The 19,255-nt window shown below is 44.1% G+C and overlaps 3 protein-coding genes across 7 annotated transcripts; all 3 read left to right on the top strand.

The window, feature by feature from the left end:
- The first annotated feature begins 88 nt into the window (after positions 1-88).
- On the top strand, positions 89-3,190 carry ino80e (INO80 complex subunit E). 4 transcript variants are annotated; one of them, XM_079274714.1, is made up of 8 exons: positions 89-216; positions 1,029-1,111; positions 1,219-1,289; positions 1,369-1,421; positions 1,533-1,614; positions 1,991-2,108; positions 2,434-2,532; positions 2,979-3,190. In XM_079274714.1, exons 2-8 carry the CDS (start codon positions 1,031-1,033, stop codon positions 3,183-3,185), a joined length of 711 nt encoding a protein of 236 aa, XP_079130840.1. In that variant the 5' UTR covers positions 89-216; positions 1,029-1,030; the 3' UTR covers positions 3,186-3,190. The 4 variants fall into 4 exon arrangements, with proteins under 4 accessions (XP_079130840.1, XP_079130838.1, XP_079130841.1 ...); XM_079274712.1 differs by lacking the exon at positions 89-216 and adding an exon at positions 707-751; XM_079274713.1 differs by lacking the exon at positions 89-216 and adding an exon at positions 710-751 and having other exon boundaries at positions 1,225-1,289.
- A 1,971-nt stretch (positions 3,191-5,161) lies between these two features.
- LOC306781722 (uncharacterized protein) lies at positions 5,162-8,748 on the top strand. Of its 2 annotated transcripts, XM_079274711.1 has the most exons (4): positions 5,162-5,459; positions 6,163-6,747; positions 6,811-7,131; positions 7,869-8,748. In XM_079274711.1, the coding sequence occupies exons 1-4, from the start codon at positions 5,169-5,171 to the stop codon at positions 8,379-8,381; spliced, it is 1,710 nt and encodes a 569-aa protein (XP_079130837.1). In that variant the 5' UTR covers positions 5,162-5,168; the 3' UTR covers positions 8,382-8,748. The 2 variants fall into 2 exon arrangements, with proteins under 2 accessions (XP_079130837.1, XP_079130836.1); XM_079274710.1 differs by having other exon boundaries at positions 6,163-7,131.
- A 976-nt stretch (positions 8,749-9,724) lies between these two features.
- On the top strand, positions 9,725-19,211 carry vars1 (valyl-tRNA synthetase 1). Its single transcript, XM_079274835.1, has 29 exons — positions 9,725-9,823; positions 10,387-10,739; positions 10,835-10,978; positions 11,096-11,348; positions 11,443-11,558; positions 11,665-11,740; positions 12,365-12,465; positions 12,553-12,680; positions 12,773-12,937; positions 13,033-13,114; positions 13,192-13,311; positions 13,964-14,072; positions 14,170-14,349; positions 14,503-14,627; positions 14,780-14,883; positions 14,998-15,156; positions 15,247-15,337; positions 15,450-15,555; positions 15,714-15,784; positions 16,012-16,137; positions 16,244-16,348; positions 16,748-16,895; positions 17,058-17,185; positions 17,448-17,603; positions 17,734-17,958; positions 18,149-18,260; positions 18,349-18,524; positions 18,807-18,956; positions 19,043-19,211. The coding sequence occupies exons 2-29, from the start codon at positions 10,389-10,391 to the stop codon at positions 19,109-19,111; spliced, it is 3,876 nt and encodes a 1,291-aa protein (XP_079130961.1). The 5' UTR covers positions 9,725-9,823; positions 10,387-10,388; the 3' UTR covers positions 19,112-19,211.
- The last annotated feature ends 44 nt before the right edge of the window (positions 19,212-19,255 follow it).

The raw sequence follows: 19,255 nt of genomic DNA, 5'->3' as shown, positions 1-19,255 counted from the left end.
GCGTCATTACTGTAGTGTAGGCGTTTAAGTGTCTGAGACAGTTTTGTGGAGCAGTAAAGTCACCTCCCACGCCAGACCTGCTAGTCCAGGAGGGAGAGATACCACTAGATGGAAGCAGTTCAACTACTGAGCTCTCCGAATAGGACACGAAGAACAACACCTCACTGAAGTGGTATTTCAGGAGTGCTGGGAACGAGGCAGAGGACAAAGAGCAAGGTTAGGTTTGGCTGTTGGCAAAAGATATGCAGCATACTTGGAGGTTATTACTGTAGTTATTCTAGAGGCTCTGCCATAATAAACACCACCGACACACACACACACACACACACACACACACACACACACACACACTTACTGTTTGTGTTTTTATTGTTGTGCTTTGTTTTGTCTGTCTCCTTTCGTCTTTATTCCTTTTTCGGTTTATTCTTGTGTATTTTAATAAGTACGAACAAGAAAGGCAACGTGTTCAAGAACATTTCAGGAAGGCTGGCATTTGGGATCTTAATATTTAAAAAAACAAACATGAATGAACCTGTCAAGTAGAGCAAACAGTGAAATGTATTGTATTTGATCAAACAAATCATCCAAAAGGGATTAGTGAGTATATGTGATTTAATCAGTGGTCCACATGAGGAACAGAAGGTGGCGGTAATGCGCCTAATACACTGACTGCCATTAAAGCTCAAGAAGAAGAAGAAGAAAACGACGGAAGTAAACAAGAGCATGTCGAACAGACAGACTCAAACAAGAGGTACCATTCGGGGTTCAAGGATACAAATAATCTTGTAAAACACCCAAAGAATGTATTTATATCACATGCATAATTTAAATAAATCCAGTTGTATATGTTTGGAGGCCTGTGACACCAGCAGCTCTGTGTCTTTAGTGAGCTAGCTACGAAAGCTAACGTGTAGCTTAGCATACCTTCGTATATATTATGTCGCTGTTGCTGCACTGACTTTCAGGATATAACTTCAACTGCAGCAGACGGTAGATTCCAGTGTTTCATCACTCGTGTTTTATTCCAGAAATGAACGGTCAAGCGGACGTTGAAGTTGACTTCAAGCGGAAATACAAAAATCTCAAACGAAAACTAAAATTTCTTGTTTATGTGAGTACAATCATTCTGAGTCTCGAGCATCGCCTCTCAGTTCTTTACTAACACGCGCACGCGCCTCGTTATCTGCACTGATGTCGTGTTTGGTTTTCTTTTCCTAGGAGCAGGAATGCTTTCAGGAGGAGCTGAGGAGAGCTCAGAGAAAACTTCTCAAAGTCTCCAGGGATAAAAGGTGAGGTCACATGAACACGTGTGGATGTTGAACAAGATGTGCGTTCAGTAAACAACTAAGTCATTCACTTGTTTTCTAGCTTCCTTCTGGACAGACTGCTGCAGTATGAGAGGGTAGATGAAGACTCCTCAGGTAGTTACTACACCTCATCCTAAAGGCTTCAACTATAGGGTCTTTTTTACTGTGGCAAACTGTCATTTCTATCTTGAGAGTTGGTTTAGGTTTCTTTGTGTTCTGTTGCAGATTCAGAAGCAACAATTTCCTCAGACAACAGTGAAGGAGAAGGCCCCAGGGAGAGGGAGAGGGAACGAGACGGAGTGAAAAAGTAAGTTGGGCATTTTAACATATGATTTAAGATATCAAACCCACTGGCTCCGGCTAACTTTTGAGTGATAACAGCAAGACATTTCCTGTTTCCATGCTTTGAATTAGTGTGCCTGTTATTTTCATGGCCACACTAAACCATGAGGCGGACATTTTCAGATTCATGCGCTCCGAAAAACATTTTTAGAAAACCTCAGTTTTTGGATTTAGTGTAGACGGGAGGCTAAAACATAGAAATAATAAAAGTAATAGGTTTTGAGTTAAGCCAGCTTGGTGTAACCTCTTGAACCAAATGGAACAATGTGGGGATTTTGAGCTCTGAATGCTCTCGTGGCCACGCTTGAGTTTCTATTCATTTCTCTCGTACTCTTTTTCAGGCGACGAAGTAGTCCTGGGGCGTGTCTTCCCTCGTCATCCTCCCCTCATCTCAACCTGCTTTCCCGGCCTGGTGTAAATCCCCTTCAGTCATCAGGCTCTGGACCCTACCTCAACACCGTGAGTTTCCATCTCCCTTTCTTTTCTCTCAACCAGCAACAGTTACATTACTGTCATCTCCTCATCATTGTGTTTTGATTTATTTGGCATTGTTTATATAATTTGATTCTTTTGTCATTTTATCCATGAGTCTGTTTTATCTCTTCATTTGTTTTGTTTTTTTGTTTGATGCTTAAAATAGCTTCACTGTCCTTGCATTGTTCATTCCACTGTGTTTTTTGTGTGTGTGTGTGTGTGTGTCTGTCTTGTAAATGGCTTATTTATGTGTGCTCGTGTGTTTTGTGTGGTCATTTGGCAATTTGGGGCCTGCATGTGTGTTGGGCAGATGCCCTTCCCACCAGAGTATTTGGCTCCTCCAGCTGAACGAATGAAGAAAGAGAGAAAAACAAAGATGCCTAAAAACAAGAGAGACACAACGGGGAAGGTGAGAGAGAAAAGGGGAAAATAAGATGTCATGAGATAAAAAAGATGAATTATAATAATCCAGATATACCGCTTACTTTTCACATCCTCCATATGAATGTGCCATTTATATTTTATGGCACATTAGGCCATTTCCAGTACGTTATATTATGGTTACAGCATATTTACATAAGAAAGAGGAAGTCATATGTGTCTACTTTTATGTACTTATGTCCTAAAATCTTTACTCAACTTTATTCAATATTACCTGTGATAATGACATTTCAGGACACTGATGTTCAGTCCCCTCAGACGTTAGAGTTTGCTGAAATGACCCTCTGGTCTGTGAGTTTATGTACATTACATTATCTGTAATGCAGCTATCTATCCATACCCCTCCTTCCTTCATCACATCTCCCATCCTTTTGCCGTTCCTAACATGTTTGCTTTATTTCAAATTCCTCTCAGGTTGTTGCCCCATTGGCAGCTAATTACCCATCAGCCCCTGCGGCCCCTCCGGCAGCCAGCGGCCCCTTCAGCTGGGTTCCCAGACAGATGCTCAGTGGCGACGCAGCTGAGGAGGAGGGAGAGAGCGATGGAGACAGCGACAGAGGAGATGAAGACAGAGGGGAGGGAGACGAGGCCGAACTGGTCATTGACCTCCCGAATGAGTGAGAGCCGGTGTGTGTATTAGATGTATTTATAAAAGGGATGGAAGGTTTGTACATGTGTGTGTGTGTGTGTGTGTGTGTGTGAGGGACAGAATGTAACTGAAAGCATTTTCCGTATTGAGTAGCGCATTACCTATTATCAAAATTAAAAGGAGGGCCAAGCTCCCCCCCTGTGGACTTTTGCTTAATTGCAATATCACTTTAAAATATCTCCCAGATGAATGTTGTTTTCCAAAATTATGTTAAGAAATAAATCTGTGACAAAATAAGCGTTTGTAAACTTTAAGAAAAATCCACTGCCACTGGAATAACAGGATACTTTGCTTTTCAAGCTGTTTCAAGCTGGCAGCTGATTATTTTTTTCTCAAGCGATCTATAAACTGTGACTACGGGTCCTGCACAAAGGCAGCTTCTGTTTGTCTGTTTTTGCATTGTCCAAACACCATCTCAGACTTGGAATTGCATTAAAACTGCAGTCCGTTAAAGCTGTTTTAGTATATTTTTCAAATCTTACGTCGTCTTTGTTCGTTACAAGCAGTTTTGTCATTTGAACTTCTAAAATCAAAGCTATACGTCATGTTAATTAAGATGTATTATTTTTGCACCAATCAAAGTGTGTGTGTGTCAGAGAATACAATGTCAAATCATTTCAGATCACTAAAATGTTTTGTTTCAAGTTGAAATGGTGTCGGGTTTCATGCACAGATTCTGCTGACAACGTGCTTACACAGGGTATTTTGTTGCTGTATGCTTGTTTAAAATCTCATCACACCATTTAAGAGGCAGTGTTGTATACTTTGACTTGATGCCCCACCCAAAGCTTCACACCCTAAAGTCACTGAGGTATGCTGTAGTCTTTGTGAACACTCATGTTTAGGGCATGTGTACTGACAACATTCACCGCACTAACGCTATGAATGAGGAAAGCTCGTGTAAACGTAGTTCATGTTGGTTATTGCACTTGATCTCTGCATGCTTGGCCTCTGCTTCTCTTCATAGAAGCCCTGGGGTACATTTGGCTCATATGGCACATATTTGCCATAATTAAGCAACATGAAGTCAGCGTGGCTGGACCCCACAGGTCAAAAAGAGAGCTAGATACAGTTTGCTTCACGCTGACTAATGCTCTTGTAAAGAACAGTCGGTGCCAACATCGTGTCTCGACAGGCATGTTTCTAATATCAAGTAAAGCGAGCTTGCAAGGCATGACGGAGAGTGTTTTGCCTGGCAGGTTAAATGAAGAACGGCTGTACTCTGGGTGAAACGATGACTCGTGGTTTTGACACTGTCAGGATTAAGCCTTAATGAGGGATTCATGAACTGACATTGTTAACTTTAGAGCTCAGTCGCCCACATTTTACCTGGGGTTTCAAGTGTGACGTCCTGCTTGATATGGACGTATTTTAAAGCAACACTTTTGACTTGATACAGAATCTGCTCTTTAAGGAATGTGTTTTGCCATGAATAATGGACAACAAGAGTTTGTCATTCAAGGGACTTGGCTTGTACAATGCCCATTGTTTCGGAATGCAGACTTACAGGTAATTGACAGCTTTCGATGGGTGTGTGCTCGGCTTGTGTACCTAGCAGCAATGGGAGTTAAAGGTGTAACCATATTGTTGAAGAGGGAGGGGGCTGAAGTGGAGGTACAGCCAGAGAGAGAGTCAAAGAGGGTGGACCTGACAGAGGGGGCGAGGTTGTCCGTGAAAGGGAAATGAAGGAGTAAGCAAGATTGTGCCTGCAACACGGATTCACTGAGAGTACAGCCGACTTTTAAGGAAGGCAGACATGGTTGGACGCAAACTGGAGGAGAGAATAAGAAGCGAGTAGGAAAACCACAAGCCATCAGCAGCCAACCTTGGCCACCTTATCTTTTCCATCTATATACGGAAACCACTGGATTATTTATAAGCCTCTCCCTCTTGCTGTGTGTGTGTGTGTGTGTGTGTGTGAGAGAGAGGGGGATTGTGCTGCGCTCACCCCCAACATGCTGTGTCCTGCTGCCGTCAGTGCAGCTGCTGCGGCTGTCTGGCTGCTGGCTGTGCTGGGCCCGGGCCTGTCTCTTCCAGCTGAGGACAACTCTGAGTCAGACGTCAGCCTCTGCACCCACTGCTTCTACAGACAGACGCCTCCTCAGGGAGCCTCTTCTGCAGGGTTGCTCTGTCACAGCCTGCCTGAGGGACAGGCGTTTGCCACTCTGTCCAAACCGACCTGTGACACCGCCGTCTTCTCTGCCTTCCATCTCAGATGGACAGAGAAGGAGGTGGAAGAGCTCGTGGTAAGGACGCATCTATCTATCTGCCCTCTGTTTTTCAATGTAAAAAATCACAGACTGGTGTTCCAGCATACAAGCAGTACATCACTGGTGGAAAGTAACGAAGTACATTTTCTCAAGCACAGTTTTGAGGTACTTAGCGCGAGTATTTCCATTCTATGTTACGTTGTGCTTCGACTCAATAACATTCTAGAGGGAAATATTGTACTTTTAAATCCACGACAGTTACTACTTACTTTTCAGAAAGTTACATAATAAATATGATATGCTAATACATTAAAATGCAAGTGAAAATACTTTGATGCTTGTTCTTCATGATTTTGAATGCAAGACTTTTACTTGTAAATTATATACTGTATATATATTGTTCTGTAAAATATCTGAATACATCTTCCACCATTGCACCAAACATTGTAAACAGCCACCTCCTGCAATTCACTGCAAGTCCCTGCATTTGAATACTGAGTATACAAAAGTTCAAAACAGATGAGGGCATTTGTATGTTGCAAATGTTATATAGTATTTAATAACTTCTGAACATTTTAAATCAATTAAATAGAATGTAGGGATTCATATTTGAAAATACATAGTGAAGTATCTGACGGTAAGAGACTGACTCGTTAATGAGTAGTTTACGCTTGCATACAGTAGATCCTGATGCAGTCATACTTTAACACGTGGTTCTGTTTTTTATTTTTATTGCCAGACAAAGGAGGAAGAAGAAAACATTTTAGTGGCAGTACCAGCCCTTCTCAGAGGAGGCGGGGATCCATCTTATCATGTCTTGCCCACAGACTCTCCACTTCAACACTGGGACTCAACAGTCACAAGACTGGTCCAGTCAAGCATCTCTCCCCAGTGCAGCACTTTAGGGGGCGATCTCTACATCCTGACCGGGGTAGGGGGTCTCGGGGCTGCTGAGGATGGAGACGGGGAGTGTCAGACAACGCCGCTGTGGTCTGCAGTGTGCTGCACTGTCCCAGAGGGGAAGAGTGGCTTCAGTATGGGGTTAATCAGAGAGACAGGGGAAGGGGAGAGGCAAGTGAGTGTGAAGGAGCTCGAGGAGATTCTCGGAGTGGCAGAGCTGTTCTCAGAGGGCTGTGGAGGAGCAGATGGGGAGACTGTTGGAATCAGAGTAGGTCTTCAAAGTGAGGGGCTCCCTGGGAACATAGAAAAGCTGGATGCAGATCTGACTGGTGAAAACACAGGAGCTAAAGATGTAGATTCAAACACTGGTCGAGCCACTGAAGGAGAGGAGGTTGGTTCAGGTGCCACTAAAGAAGAAGAGGAGGTTGGTTCAGGGGCCACTAAAGAAGAAGAGGAGGTTGGTTCAGGGGCCACTAAAGAAGAAGAGGAGGTTGGTTCAGTTGCCACTAAAGAAGAAGAGGAGGTTGGTTCAGGGGCCACTAAAGGAGAGGAGGTCGGTTTAGATGCCACTGAAGGAGACGAGGTTGGTTCAGGTGCCACTGAAGGAATCAAGCTGCGTGATGTGACACGTTCAAGAGCTGTCAGATCAGGGTCTCCTGAGTCCTCAGCTGACTATGAAACTGCGGCTGAACAAGAGACAGACACAAATTCCAGCAGCACTCTGATGTACGTCCTCTCCACCACCTTGTCCATCCTCAAAGCTCCACTGCAGCCGGTGTTCTCCACTGTCACTAAGTTACCTGGACAGGTAAAACAAGTTACTGAACCCTTTAGACATTGTTGTATTTTATGTCATTCAAAATAAAGGGCTACTCCAGCAATTACACGACCATTAGGCTAACATGGGACTGGTTGAAATTGATGCACATTACACTTCCCAAAATGCAACAGCATACAGCCGACCACACCCCAGTTTGTAACACAGGCCTTCTGCTACAAATTTGTAGACTGCAAGGCCAAGCCTGAGGACATCACCAGGGTATTTTTGTTAGACTTTAGACGTCTCATCCAGAGCAACAGAAGACATTAAACAACTGTTTTCACAGACTCCTCATCACAAGTTTAGTAAACCATATGTAGAACCGGGTAATTTGACAAATGAAATGAATGAAAACAAGAGGGGAAAGGGGCAAAAGGCAACATGCAACAACAGGACACAGAAGGGAAATATTACTAATCATAACTTGTTTCTGCATTCAAGTCTTATTTTTGTTACGAGACCAATCTTCCAAGACTTTATGAAATAAAACATGGAGATGTTTAGTGTAGTTAATTTGTAGAGAAAAAAAAAATCAGTTTTAACATGTTCAGCTTCAGTGTCGTTTCATAAATCTCCCTATTCCACTACTCTCCTCCCAGAGACTGGAATAAGGTTTGGCCGGCAGCAGGTGTTAAATCATAACATACCTTCGGGTCATTCTGTCATTTTGTTATTCACACATTTTGATCTCACTCAAAAAATGACATGTTTGTCTTTTGACTCAGGTGACGTACGTTCTTCAGGAAGACCTTGGGGTTCTGTCTGCACTTCCTGGTGAAACCTTCTCCCTCTTCCACCTCTTGACTTCTGACCTCTTGTCTTGGACCGGCTCAGCTGGAGAAACGCTACTGGGTATCGGGGAGAACTGCTGCTCCAGCGTCTACTACTGCTCCTCCTCCATGCTGGGGGCCCTGCTGAACAGCTGCCACACTGGGGTCACTGGCATGGGGACCCTAGCTGGAGACACAGTGGGGATATTTGGCGATGCGGTCGATAATGCTTGGTGGGTGACCAAGTTTTTCGGAGGCCGGCTGTGGGAGCAGAGCGAGGGTTACGTAGCAACGGTGGCGTCAGAGGTGGGGGGTCAGACGAAAGCTGTCGGTGGCGGGTTGGGGAGGCTGGTGTGGAGAAGTGGAAGTGGGTTAGTTAATGTGTTTAGTATCGGAGGGGGTTTAATAATGGGGATGGTGGATGTGGTCTTTGGTGCGGGGAAATTGGCTTTTGAGCACGAGTCATAGTTTAAAGTGGAACTAAAGTCCACATGAAATCATAGTGACAAACTTTTTTTTTTCTCCAGTTTTGGTTTGTGAATTTTTTAGCACGTGGAAAAAGGGGGGACTATTTCAGTTGGATGCAATTTGAAGCTCAGTTGTTACGATAAGGATAGCTATACGTTTCTGAATCACATTTATTACACTGTAGGTCTTACACTTACTTCACTGTGGCTGGCTGTCCAAATAATCTGCTGCCGGGATAAGTGACCCAACTGGGATTAAAAAAAACACTGTGCACAAGGCTTTTGGATGTAATGATTCAAAACAATTGTCGTATGATAATTGTTATGATAAATGTTTGCTTATATGTACATTTGAATAAAAGAGGATGCTGGCTGTTTGTGTCTTTGTTCTGTCCTTTTCTTTCCAATGCTCATGACACACACTAATATAATAACATATTTATATTAATGAAATCAAAACCTTCCAAATATGAAACATAAATACAGATACACCTCAATAACATTTAGAGGTAATTTACTTTACTTGGGTAGTTCCATTCGATTATACTTTCCTTTTATATTCCTCTACATTTCAGGGGAAATATGAACTCCATTTAACTACCTACTGAAAGAGTAGGTAGTTATTTTGTAGATAAAACATGTCAAGTTTATGAATTATCTATTGTTATAGATGAAACTACTAAGCGGCTATATACAAACGAGTAAAAATCAGCTCCATCTCAAAGCATTGAATGTGAAAGCATCAGTGCTTATAATCCAATAATTAGGATTTTTATTTTAGTAACACTTAATGCAGGATTTTTACTTTTATTTCCAAACTGTTTTATTGCTAGGAAAATAACTAATGATACCAATTTAGTTAAGTATTACTGGAGTCTTGTTTTAGGCTCTCCTACTTAATTTTGGTACATCTACTTTATGATACTGTCGGCTTCTTCTCCAGTACTTTTCAGGCTAAAGTATTGTACTTTTTACTTCAGATCAAGATTTTACATGCAAATTACATTCATTTATAAATTGGCTGCAGCTCGATGAGCCACGATATTATTATTTTATGCTAATGAAATAGTAGTCATAATTAATATAATAGGTATTATAGTATAACACTCAATTCTGCATAGTGAGTTATTTTACTTTGGAAACATATGATGACACTTAAGTACGTTTATTTAACTCTGACTGTAACTTTGTCAAATTGTGATTTTAATGCTTTAACTTTATTCTTTAAATATTTGTTTATTTTTTTCACCACAGGTTGTTGGATATTTTTTTTGAATCATGATTAAAAATAAAACATTTTACATTTGACAGACTTCCGGTTTGCGGCGGATGCAGCGGATCAAACCCGGAACACGTTGCTAGTTGCATCAGACAACAGCGAGTAGGCGAGGATTCATGTGTCTCTGCTGTGTAAGCTGACGTCTGTTTCTGTTTCACTTACAGGTAAGGATAACTTTCTGCAAAAAAAATAACACGCCACAGGTTCAATAAACACCAACTTAAAAAACAGTTTAATACACTCGCTACGAACGTGAACACATGTGAAGCTCGGGATGCGCTCACAGAAACTGGAGTTTGAGTTTGTCTGATTAGCTAAAGCTAACTAGCCTGTTTGGCATGACTTTTTCTCAGCCTTTGACAGGTGGCAGAGATGAGATTTATTTGTGCAGAAAGTGAAACACACCAGCCAACACAGCTATTGTGTCTGACACTCCTACTACGATGATGTAGACTAGTATAAGATGCAAAAAAATGTTTTAAATACGTTTAAACCGGTTTATTAACGCTAGAAGGTTCGTTTCCCAAGTTAACCTAACTACAGACGACACACTGTTGAACTGGTATGACAGTCAAACAAGCACACCCACTCCACCATCTTCAGGCAGATAAAGAATGTCTTTGATAGCATAACTTGTTTGGCAAACTGCTCACTGAAAACAGAAAGTGAATATTATGCACACATCAAAACCAGTTCACAATGTACTCAATGTCTGTGTCTCTCCCAGAGATGGCCACTCTCTTCGTGTCCCCTCACCCCGATGACTTCAGGAGCCTCCTGGCTCTCATAGCTGCAGAGTTTGGTTCCTCCCGCCCGCAGACTCTCACAGAGGACCCTCCCGCGTCCCTGAATGCCCGCTCCAGACCGACCCTGGTGCTGGACGCTCGGGACGGTGGCACCGTCCTGAGCGGGTCCAGCGCTGTGGCCTGGTACCTGGCTGACCAGGGGAAGAGAGCTGGCGTGGATGCAAAGCAGCAGAGCCAGGTGTGGCAGTGGCTCAGCTTTGCAGACAACGAACTCACCCCGGTGTCCTGCGCTGTGGTCTTCCCTCTGATGGGGATGGTGGGAGTGGATAAGAACGTGAGACCAATCATACAACATGCTTTCTTGGACGTGTGTGTGGTTTCTCTTATCATGTGAGGGTTTTATTCTAAAAACGACTTGTGTGTTCTCAGCTCCAGCAGAGTTCCCGCGCTGAGTTGATCCGTGTTCTGAAGGTTCTCGATAAAGCCCTGGAACCGAGAACCTTCCTGGTAGGGGAGAGCATCACCCTGGCTGATATGGCTGTAGCTACAGCTGTTCTTCTCCCATTTAAATATGTACGTATGTGGTGCAACCCGTATGTCTCTCAGCATGTTTCTACGCTGAACACTTTAGTGCTGGGAAATCTCCTATCAGTCAACTCTTTATCTGATTTATTTTCTATTTTATTTTAGGTGTTGGAGCCATCGGACAGGAAGGTCTTGACCAATGTTACGAGGTGGTTCACAACCTGCTCAAATCAGCCACAGTTCCTGAAGGTGTTGGGGAAGATCACGCTTTGTGAGAAGATGGTGCCAGTTACACCGAATGCCAGCCCTCCAGCTAATGCTGGAGCTGCTAATGCTGGAGCTGCTAATGCCGGAGCTGCTAATGCCGGAGCTGCTAATGCCGGAGCTGCTGGTGATCCTGCTGATGCCACAGCTAACGGTCAGGGAGTCCTCTGCCACAGTTCATGAATACTTCTTTTTTTATTTTATTTGTGTAAACGTCATTCTGATTCTGTTCATGTTTCCTCCTACAGGCCCACCAAAGACAGAAGCACAGCTGAAGAAGGATGCTAAGAAGAGAGAAAAGTTGGAAAAGTTCCAGCAGAAGAAGGAAATGGAGGCAAAGAAAAAGACTCAGCCGTCAACAGAGGTACGGATACTGAACCTCTACAAATAGAAGGTCCTGTAAGACATGGGTGCAGCTTTGAGAACCTATATATGGTTTATTTCATGTGTTCTGCTTTCGTCTCTGTTAGAAAAAGGCCAAACCGGAGAAGAAGGAGTTGGGAGTGATCTCATACACTGTCCCCACTGCCCCTGGGGAGAAAAAAGGTGATTGATCATTGTGGGTGGGAGTGTTTTCTCTCGTCACAAAAGGTGGAGTCACGAGTGACCATACGTGGTGTTGTAGCTTTCCCCATTCATAGCAAAGGGTGAGGGGCTACCCTGCACGGCAGCTGGATTCTTGCAATATCCTAAGATGACATAAGAATCGCACGCAAATCCATCGAGTCAGGCTTCATGCATGCGTTTGTGACCGAGCCACAGTGGTTCAAACCAATCGGCGTCCTGTGAGGAGTTACCTGCAGCTAAGGAGAAGTTTAGGTGTGACGCGACACAGAGAGGCGTTTAAAACAACAATGATGGCTCCTTAAGGGGTTAACGTAGACGCTGCAACAGCATCAGTTATATCGGAACTAGAAGTTCTGGATTTTCTTCATTGAAAGAAGTGCAAAGATCGACATTGAAGGTTTTTCTTGATTTAAAAAAAAACATGTTTTAGCTCTTCTACTTCGCAAGAGTTTGATTGACAGATGGTTCATCCAATCACCTGCCAAGTGACATCCCTGTGTTCCCTACATAACATGTATAGTTTTGTCATATTTCATTGTGACTATCTCCAGGTCCATATGTCAACCCTCCCTCTCTCTCTCTCGCTTTCTCTTCTGGTGTAAGATGTCATCAGCCCGCTTCCCGACTCCTACAGTCCTGAGTATGTGGAGGCTGCCTGGTATCCATGGTGGGAGAAGCAGGGATTCTTCAAGCCGGAGTACGGGGTAAAGAAGTCCTATCTTCATACGACAGAAAATGTCATATTTTTTTAGTTATCATTTCAGTCTGCAGTAACACGTCTGTCTCTGCAGAGGGAGAGTATCAGCGACAAGAACCCCCGCGGCGTCTTCATGATGTGTATCCCTCCACCCAATGTGACGGGATCACTCCACCTGGGCCACGCCCTCACCAACGCCATTCAGGATTCTCTGACCAGATGGTAACTTTTTGTTTCTGTTTCTATTTCATTTAAATTGTGTTGTTATCGAGCCCGTGTGATTGAATTGGTGTGCTTCCCTTCTGTCCGTCCAGGCACAGGATGCGAGGTGAAACCACCTTGTGGAACCCGGGCTGTGATCACGCCGGTATCGCCACACAGGTGGTGGTGGAAAAAAAGCTGATGAGAGAGAGGGGCATGAGCCGTCACGATCTGGGCCGGGAAAACTTCATCCAGGAAATCTGGAAATGGAAGAACGAGTGAGTGAAGGAAGAAGTAGAGAGGAGGGGATGTGAGCCTGGTTTAATTCTAGAATATAGAACACTGTAATAACTTAGTCCCTTTTTCTGTTCAGGAAGGGAGACCGCATCTACCACCAGCTGAAGAAGCTGGGCTCCTCTCTGGATTGGGACAGAGCCTGCTTCACTATGGACGAAGTGAGTTTTCTGAAATCCCGAACTAATATGAATACAACCTGAATTTCAAATTTTCATGTCTATATTTCTCTGTCCAGAAACTTTCCTATTCAGTCCAGGAGGCCTTTATCCGCCTGCACGGCGAGGGAGTGATCTACAGGAGCAAGCGTCTGGTCAACTGGTCCTGCACACTGAACTCTGCCATCTCTGACATAGAGGCAAGTATGCATCCTATTAGAAGTCACAAAAGTCACTCTACTTGTTTCTGTTCTTTTCTTTTTCTTATTTAATTTGAGGGTTTTACACATCGGTTGAGATTTAATCAAGAATACTAGAATTGTGTGTTGAAATACTTTGATTGAAAGTGCATGTATTTATGAACCTACAGTAACACTCATTACTAGGGCTGCGTATCAAACAACAAAACTCTTGAGTATTGAAAACTGATTGTTTTCGATTCTCTGATTTATATTCTTTGATCAGATATTTGCAGATGTAAACCCTATCTTAAAATGTATCTTGTATTTGTATTGAGGGTTAAGATGTGTAATACAAGCGGTTCGAGTCCAGCAGGGAACACTTCTTGCATCTCATCATCCTCTCTCTTCCCGTGTTTTCTTGCTCGGCTCTCGACTGCTTACTGCCGATTAAAGGCTAAATGACCAAAAATAATCATTTTAGAAAAGGAGAAGATGCATTTGAATTTCTTTAGACTTAAGTGTGATTTTTGGTATTTTGGCAAATTAAGTCAAATGTTTTGTCCACCAGTCCCCAGCCTTACTTTGTTATCCTGTTATAAGGCTGTGATGGTGATCCACAGTGCTGATCCGTGCTGTGCTCTCTTGGTTACATCGTGTGGTTGGTTTGCAGGTGGATAAGAAGGAGCTCACTGGCAGGACTCTGTTGCCTGTCCCTGGCTACAAAGAGAAAGTGGAGTTCGGAGTGCTGGTGTCTTTCGCCTACAAGGTGGACGGGTCAGGTATGTGAGCTCATAGGGAGCAGAATATCTTATGCAAAGACACATTGTGCCACTTCAGTAATACCTTTTTATTTAAGCATCTCTTTCTCTTTCTCAGACGAGGAAGTGATCGTGGCAACAACTCGTATTGAGACAATGTTGGGAGACACCGCTGTAGCCGTCCACCCTGCCGACTCCAGATATCAGCATCTGAAGGGCAAAGTGGTGCTGCACCCCTTCTGTGACCGCAAGATGCCGATTGTCTTCGATGACTTTGTGGACATGAGCTTTGGAACAGGTAGCTATGGTTACAGGAAGCCTGCAGTGCGCTGAGAATAAGTAATAATAACACGTCATTAAGCCAGGCCACTTTCCTTATTATGGCTGTTCTCTTTTTCTCTCCCCTCTCCCTCTCCCTCTCTCCTGTCCCTCTGCACCATTTTCTGTGCAGGTGCTGTCAAAATCACCCCGGCTCATGACCATAATGACTACGAGGTTGGAGAGAGACACAATCTGGCCTTCATCAACATTTTGGACGAAAATGGCCTCCTCATTAATGTGCCTCCTCCCTTCCTGGTATAGTGTCTCATTATCACCCCCCCCCCCCCCCCCCCCCCTGCAGTTTATGCATTTTCGCCGTGACACTAAAAGTCAGGCTTGTTCATGGTGTAGCAATTTTATGTCAATTTTTCTTTTTCTTTTTTTAACTACTCTAACTCTTCCCCCAGGGCGTGAAGCGTTTCGAGGCCAGGAAGACAGTGCTGCAGGCTCTCAAGGACAGAGGCCACTTCAAAGAGATCAAAGACAACCCCATGGTTGTCCCTGTCTGCAGGTAAAGTGAGGTCCATGTGCGCATAAGTAGAACACAAGTTATTCGTGTTTTTACATCTTTTCATCTCATTCGGGGGTCGTCCTTAAAGCCATGTTATGAATCCACTCTCATCAGTCGTTCAAAGGACATCGTGGAGCCGCTGCTGAAGCCGCAGTGGTACGTAAGCTGTGCGGAAATGGGCAAGCAGGCCGCAGACGTCGTCAAAGAGGGACGGCTCAAAATCATCCCCGGGCACCACCTCAAGACGTGGTTCAACTGGATGGACAACATCCGGTAATTATCCTTTTATTTAAAATGATATTGATTGATTTTTGCACAATCTAGTGTGGAGTGAGTTTCATGTTTCATCCGTCTTCCTCTCAGGGACTGGTGTATCTCACGGCAGTTGTGGTGGGGTCACCGTATTCCTGCGTACTTCATCACCGTCAACGATGCCGCCGTGAAACCGGGAGAGGTAAGATGATGGCCGTCACTATCGGTAAGGTCCGGAGGCTTTCAGATGAAAGCTATGTGCGTTGTTATTCCACCATTTTATTTCTTTTACCTACTTTTTGTTGTGTCTCCAGGACATGGACGGTCATTTCTGGGTGAGTGGGAAATCGGAGGAGGAGGCCAGAGAGAAGGCAGCAAAACGCTTCAATGTGTCCGCTGACAAAATAACCCTCAGACAAGGTAAGATTCAACACTTGCTAATGAAGCAGTCTCACTACCACAGCCCTTGTGAAGGTTATCTAATCAGTTCATGTGTTGCTACTACACAGATCGACCTAATGTCATTGATTCTACTCCATATTCATACCGGTTACATCATTTCTGTCCCTGTTTTTCAGATGAGGATGTTCTGGACACTTGGTTCTCGTCTGGCATTTTCCCCTTCTCCATCTTCGGATGGCCTAATGAGGTAAAGGACTGAGGTCAACCACCTTCCTTCTCACACAAATGTCATTTCTTTGCAGTAGATCGTAAAGATGTCTCCTGCAGTAGAAACACTGCTCTAAAAGAGAAAATATATTATAATAATAATAAACTGGAAATGCTGAGTACTTTTACTTGTAAAATATGACTTTTAAACATAGTTTTGTTGATGTGTTTCCATCCATAATGTTGCTATTTGCCATCTCTCTTCAGACCCAGGACCTGAATGTGTTCTACCCTGGCACCTTGCTGGAGACGGGCCATGACATCCTGTTCTTCTGGGTTGCTCGTATGGTGATGATGGGCCTCAAACTGACCGGCAAGCTGCCCTTCAAAGAGGTGAGACCAATTCAAAACGTCCAGAACCAGGACCATGACACAACAGCGTGGGATTCCAGTGTTATTAGCTGGACGTGACTAAGTCATGATCATGCTTCTCTTCCAGGTCTATCTGCATGCAGTGGTGAGGGACGCCCACGGGAGGAAGATGAGCAAATCTCTGGGCAACGTCATTGACCCTCTGGACGTCATTACAGGGATCTCTCTCGAGGTAAAGCCTAATCACGTTGTGATGCTTGTTCAGATACACGCAGTCTTTCCTCTCTTCCATTTGGGTTGTCTTTTACATGGTCACCCCACACACATTGCTCCCCCGAGGCTCATATTCTTGTAAGATTTATTAAGCACCCCTGTCTGCTTCCAACAAGCTTTTATTGAGGCCATCAATCTCTTCACCAGCTGGGCGGAAACATGCCCAGTCAGAGGAGGCACATCTGTCCTCTAGAGGGCACTGAAGGACTTGTAGTAAACTCTACTTTGCCCTTAATAATAAAACCCCTTTTCTCTTTCCTATCTCTCTCTAAAGATCAAGCTGTCGAAAGGATGAAATCATCATTCTTTTTTTTTAGTGGTGACATCCCGACTTATTTCCCATCCCCTTACCCTCTAGGGTCTTCATGCCCTGTTGATGGGCAGCAACTTGGATCCTGTGGAGGTGGAGAAGGCAAAGCAGGGCCAAACGGCCGACTACCCAAACGGCATTCCAGAGTGTGGCACAGATGCTCTCCGGTTCGCTCTGTGTGCCTACACTAGCCAAGGTGAACTCATTTGTATTTTCAGTTTTTCTTGCCCTCTCTCTTGTTGTGCCTCCATAAAATATATCAAAAAAGCATTACAATCAGTCAGTATGAGGTCACTTATTGCTGAATCAATTCATTTGAATATACACTGGAATCCTTCCTTGTATGCGTGTCTCTCAGGTAGAGACATCAACCTGGATGTCAACCGCATCCTGGGTTACCGTCACTTCTGCAACAAACTGTGGAACGCTGTGAAGTTTGCCATGAAGACACTGGGAGACAACTTTGTACCATCAGAGAAAGCCCAGGTGAGACCAGGGGAAGAGATGAAGGACACAGTGAGCTCTGCTCCCGACTTATTCATATTCATCTAATGACACGTGAACCCTTCTGACCAAATACATGTTCAGTAGAACAGTTGTTTTTTGTTACCATCAATAGTCTGGGGGGTTTCTCGTATGCTGTCCTGCTTAGTATTCACGAATGTCTACACGCTAACTTAGAGGTACACAGACAGGAGTCGTGTTCACTGAACCTCTTCCTCTTTTGCTCTTCCTTCAATCCCCTCAGTTGTGCGGAGAGGAGAACGTATCCGACCGGTGGATCCTGTCTCGACTGAGCGCAGCTGTTGGTCTCTGTGATGCCGGCTTCAAGGCCTATGACTTCACGACCATCACGACCGCCATTTACAACTTCTGGTTGTACGAGCTCTGTGACGTCTACCTGGTAAGAAACGTTTTAAGACCAGCGAGCACCTCCGGTCCATTCATCTTAAAATAGTCTACGTACAAAGTTTGTGTCAATGCAGAAGACTTTGTACCAAAGCTGACCCCCTCATACTCTGCTTGTCCTCCAGGAAAGTGTGAAACCAGTGTTCAGTAAGACGGAGGAAGACGGCACCGGCCAGAGACGGCGCCTGGTGTGCAGACAGACCCTTTACACCTGCTTAGAAGTCGGTCTGCGCCTTCTGTCTCCTGTGATGCCCTTCGTCAGTGAGGAGCTCTATCAGAGGTTACCACGTCGGCGGCCTGAGAGTGATCCGCCTAGCATCTGTGTCACACCCTACCCTGATACAGAGGAGGTGAGATAAGGAGCGGGGGATTGAGGGTTGGTTAAAAAACTCACTGATTTACAGATATCTGTACAGGTCAGAACTGAAGATATTATAAAGTTGCCGTTTGAGATATTTTGAGAGGGTGAACACTTATTTTAAATGAAAGCCCCTGCAGTAATTATTTAGTTAGTTTATTATGTTTTTCTGTGACTTGTAGTTCTGCTGGCACAGTGCGGAGGTCGACCGCGACATGGAGTTCGTCATGACTGTGATCAAAACGATCCGGTCACTGAGAGCCGACTACAACCTGAACAAGACCGGAGCCGACTGTAAGATGACAAACACCAGCTTCATCCTTAGTTACTCTAAAATAATAATTCATTATCTAAACTTTCATTTTGCCCATTTCTCTCCCAGGCTACCTCCAGTGCATTGACTCTGCGACTGCGTCCCAGGTACAGAAGTACAGTCTGCAGATTCAGACCTTGTCTTACTCTCAGGCCGTCATCGCTGTGACGGCTAACCAGCCTCTCCCAGCAGGCTGTGCTGTGGCGATCGCCTCTGACAGATGCACCGTCAACCTTATGCTCAAGGTGAGAAGGGAATCTGTTCAATTTTGCTTGGTTTCGCCATCATTACACAAGAACTGATGTGTGAATATATCAGTTGCAAAACATTTCAATTCACTTGTTTTGGCGAGTTAAACTACCTGAGTAGTATAAGAGCATTAATGCATGGAATACTATTTAAACTAAGTTTCCCTCTGCTTTACTTTGGGTTCAGTGTTTCCTTTGCTTCTCCTTTACTGCCCTGAAATATCAAGATCATTATTTATAACCAGCCCTCGTCTTCACTGCACCTTTAATTCCCCCAAGGGTCTCATCGATGTGGAGAAGGAAGAGGCTAAGCTGACGACAAAGAAAGGTGACTTGGGGAAACAGATGGAGAAATTGAGAGAGAAGATGGCGAAGAGTGACTACAAGGAGAAGGTGCCGGTGAAGGTGCAGGAGCAGGATGCCGAGAAGGTGAGAAAAATAAATTGACTTGCAGGGTTTCTCGGGGAGTAACAGTGTTAAAAAAAGAGGAAATAATGACTTCCTTTTCTCCACAGCTATGGCAGAGTCAAACGGAACTTGAAAAAGTCAAAGAAGCCATGGACAACTTCAGGAAAATGATGTGACTTCCCCCTCGGTGTTCTGTAAATCAGGATTTATGTCCACATTTTTCAAGTTAATTGTAGTATGGAGGGAATTTAATAAAGCTCTAATGGTAGACAATTGTCTTCAGCAGTGTATTGTTCTGAGGCAATCTTATTAATCTCAGT

Source organism: Melanostigma gelatinosum, assembly GCF_949748355.1.
Source record: "Melanostigma gelatinosum genome assembly, chromosome: 9".
Lineage (NCBI taxonomy): Eukaryota > Metazoa > Chordata > Actinopteri > Perciformes > Zoarcidae > Melanostigma > Melanostigma gelatinosum.
The sequence above is the reverse complement of the archived record's forward strand: the minus strand, read 5'-3'. Positions and strand labels throughout refer to the sequence as shown.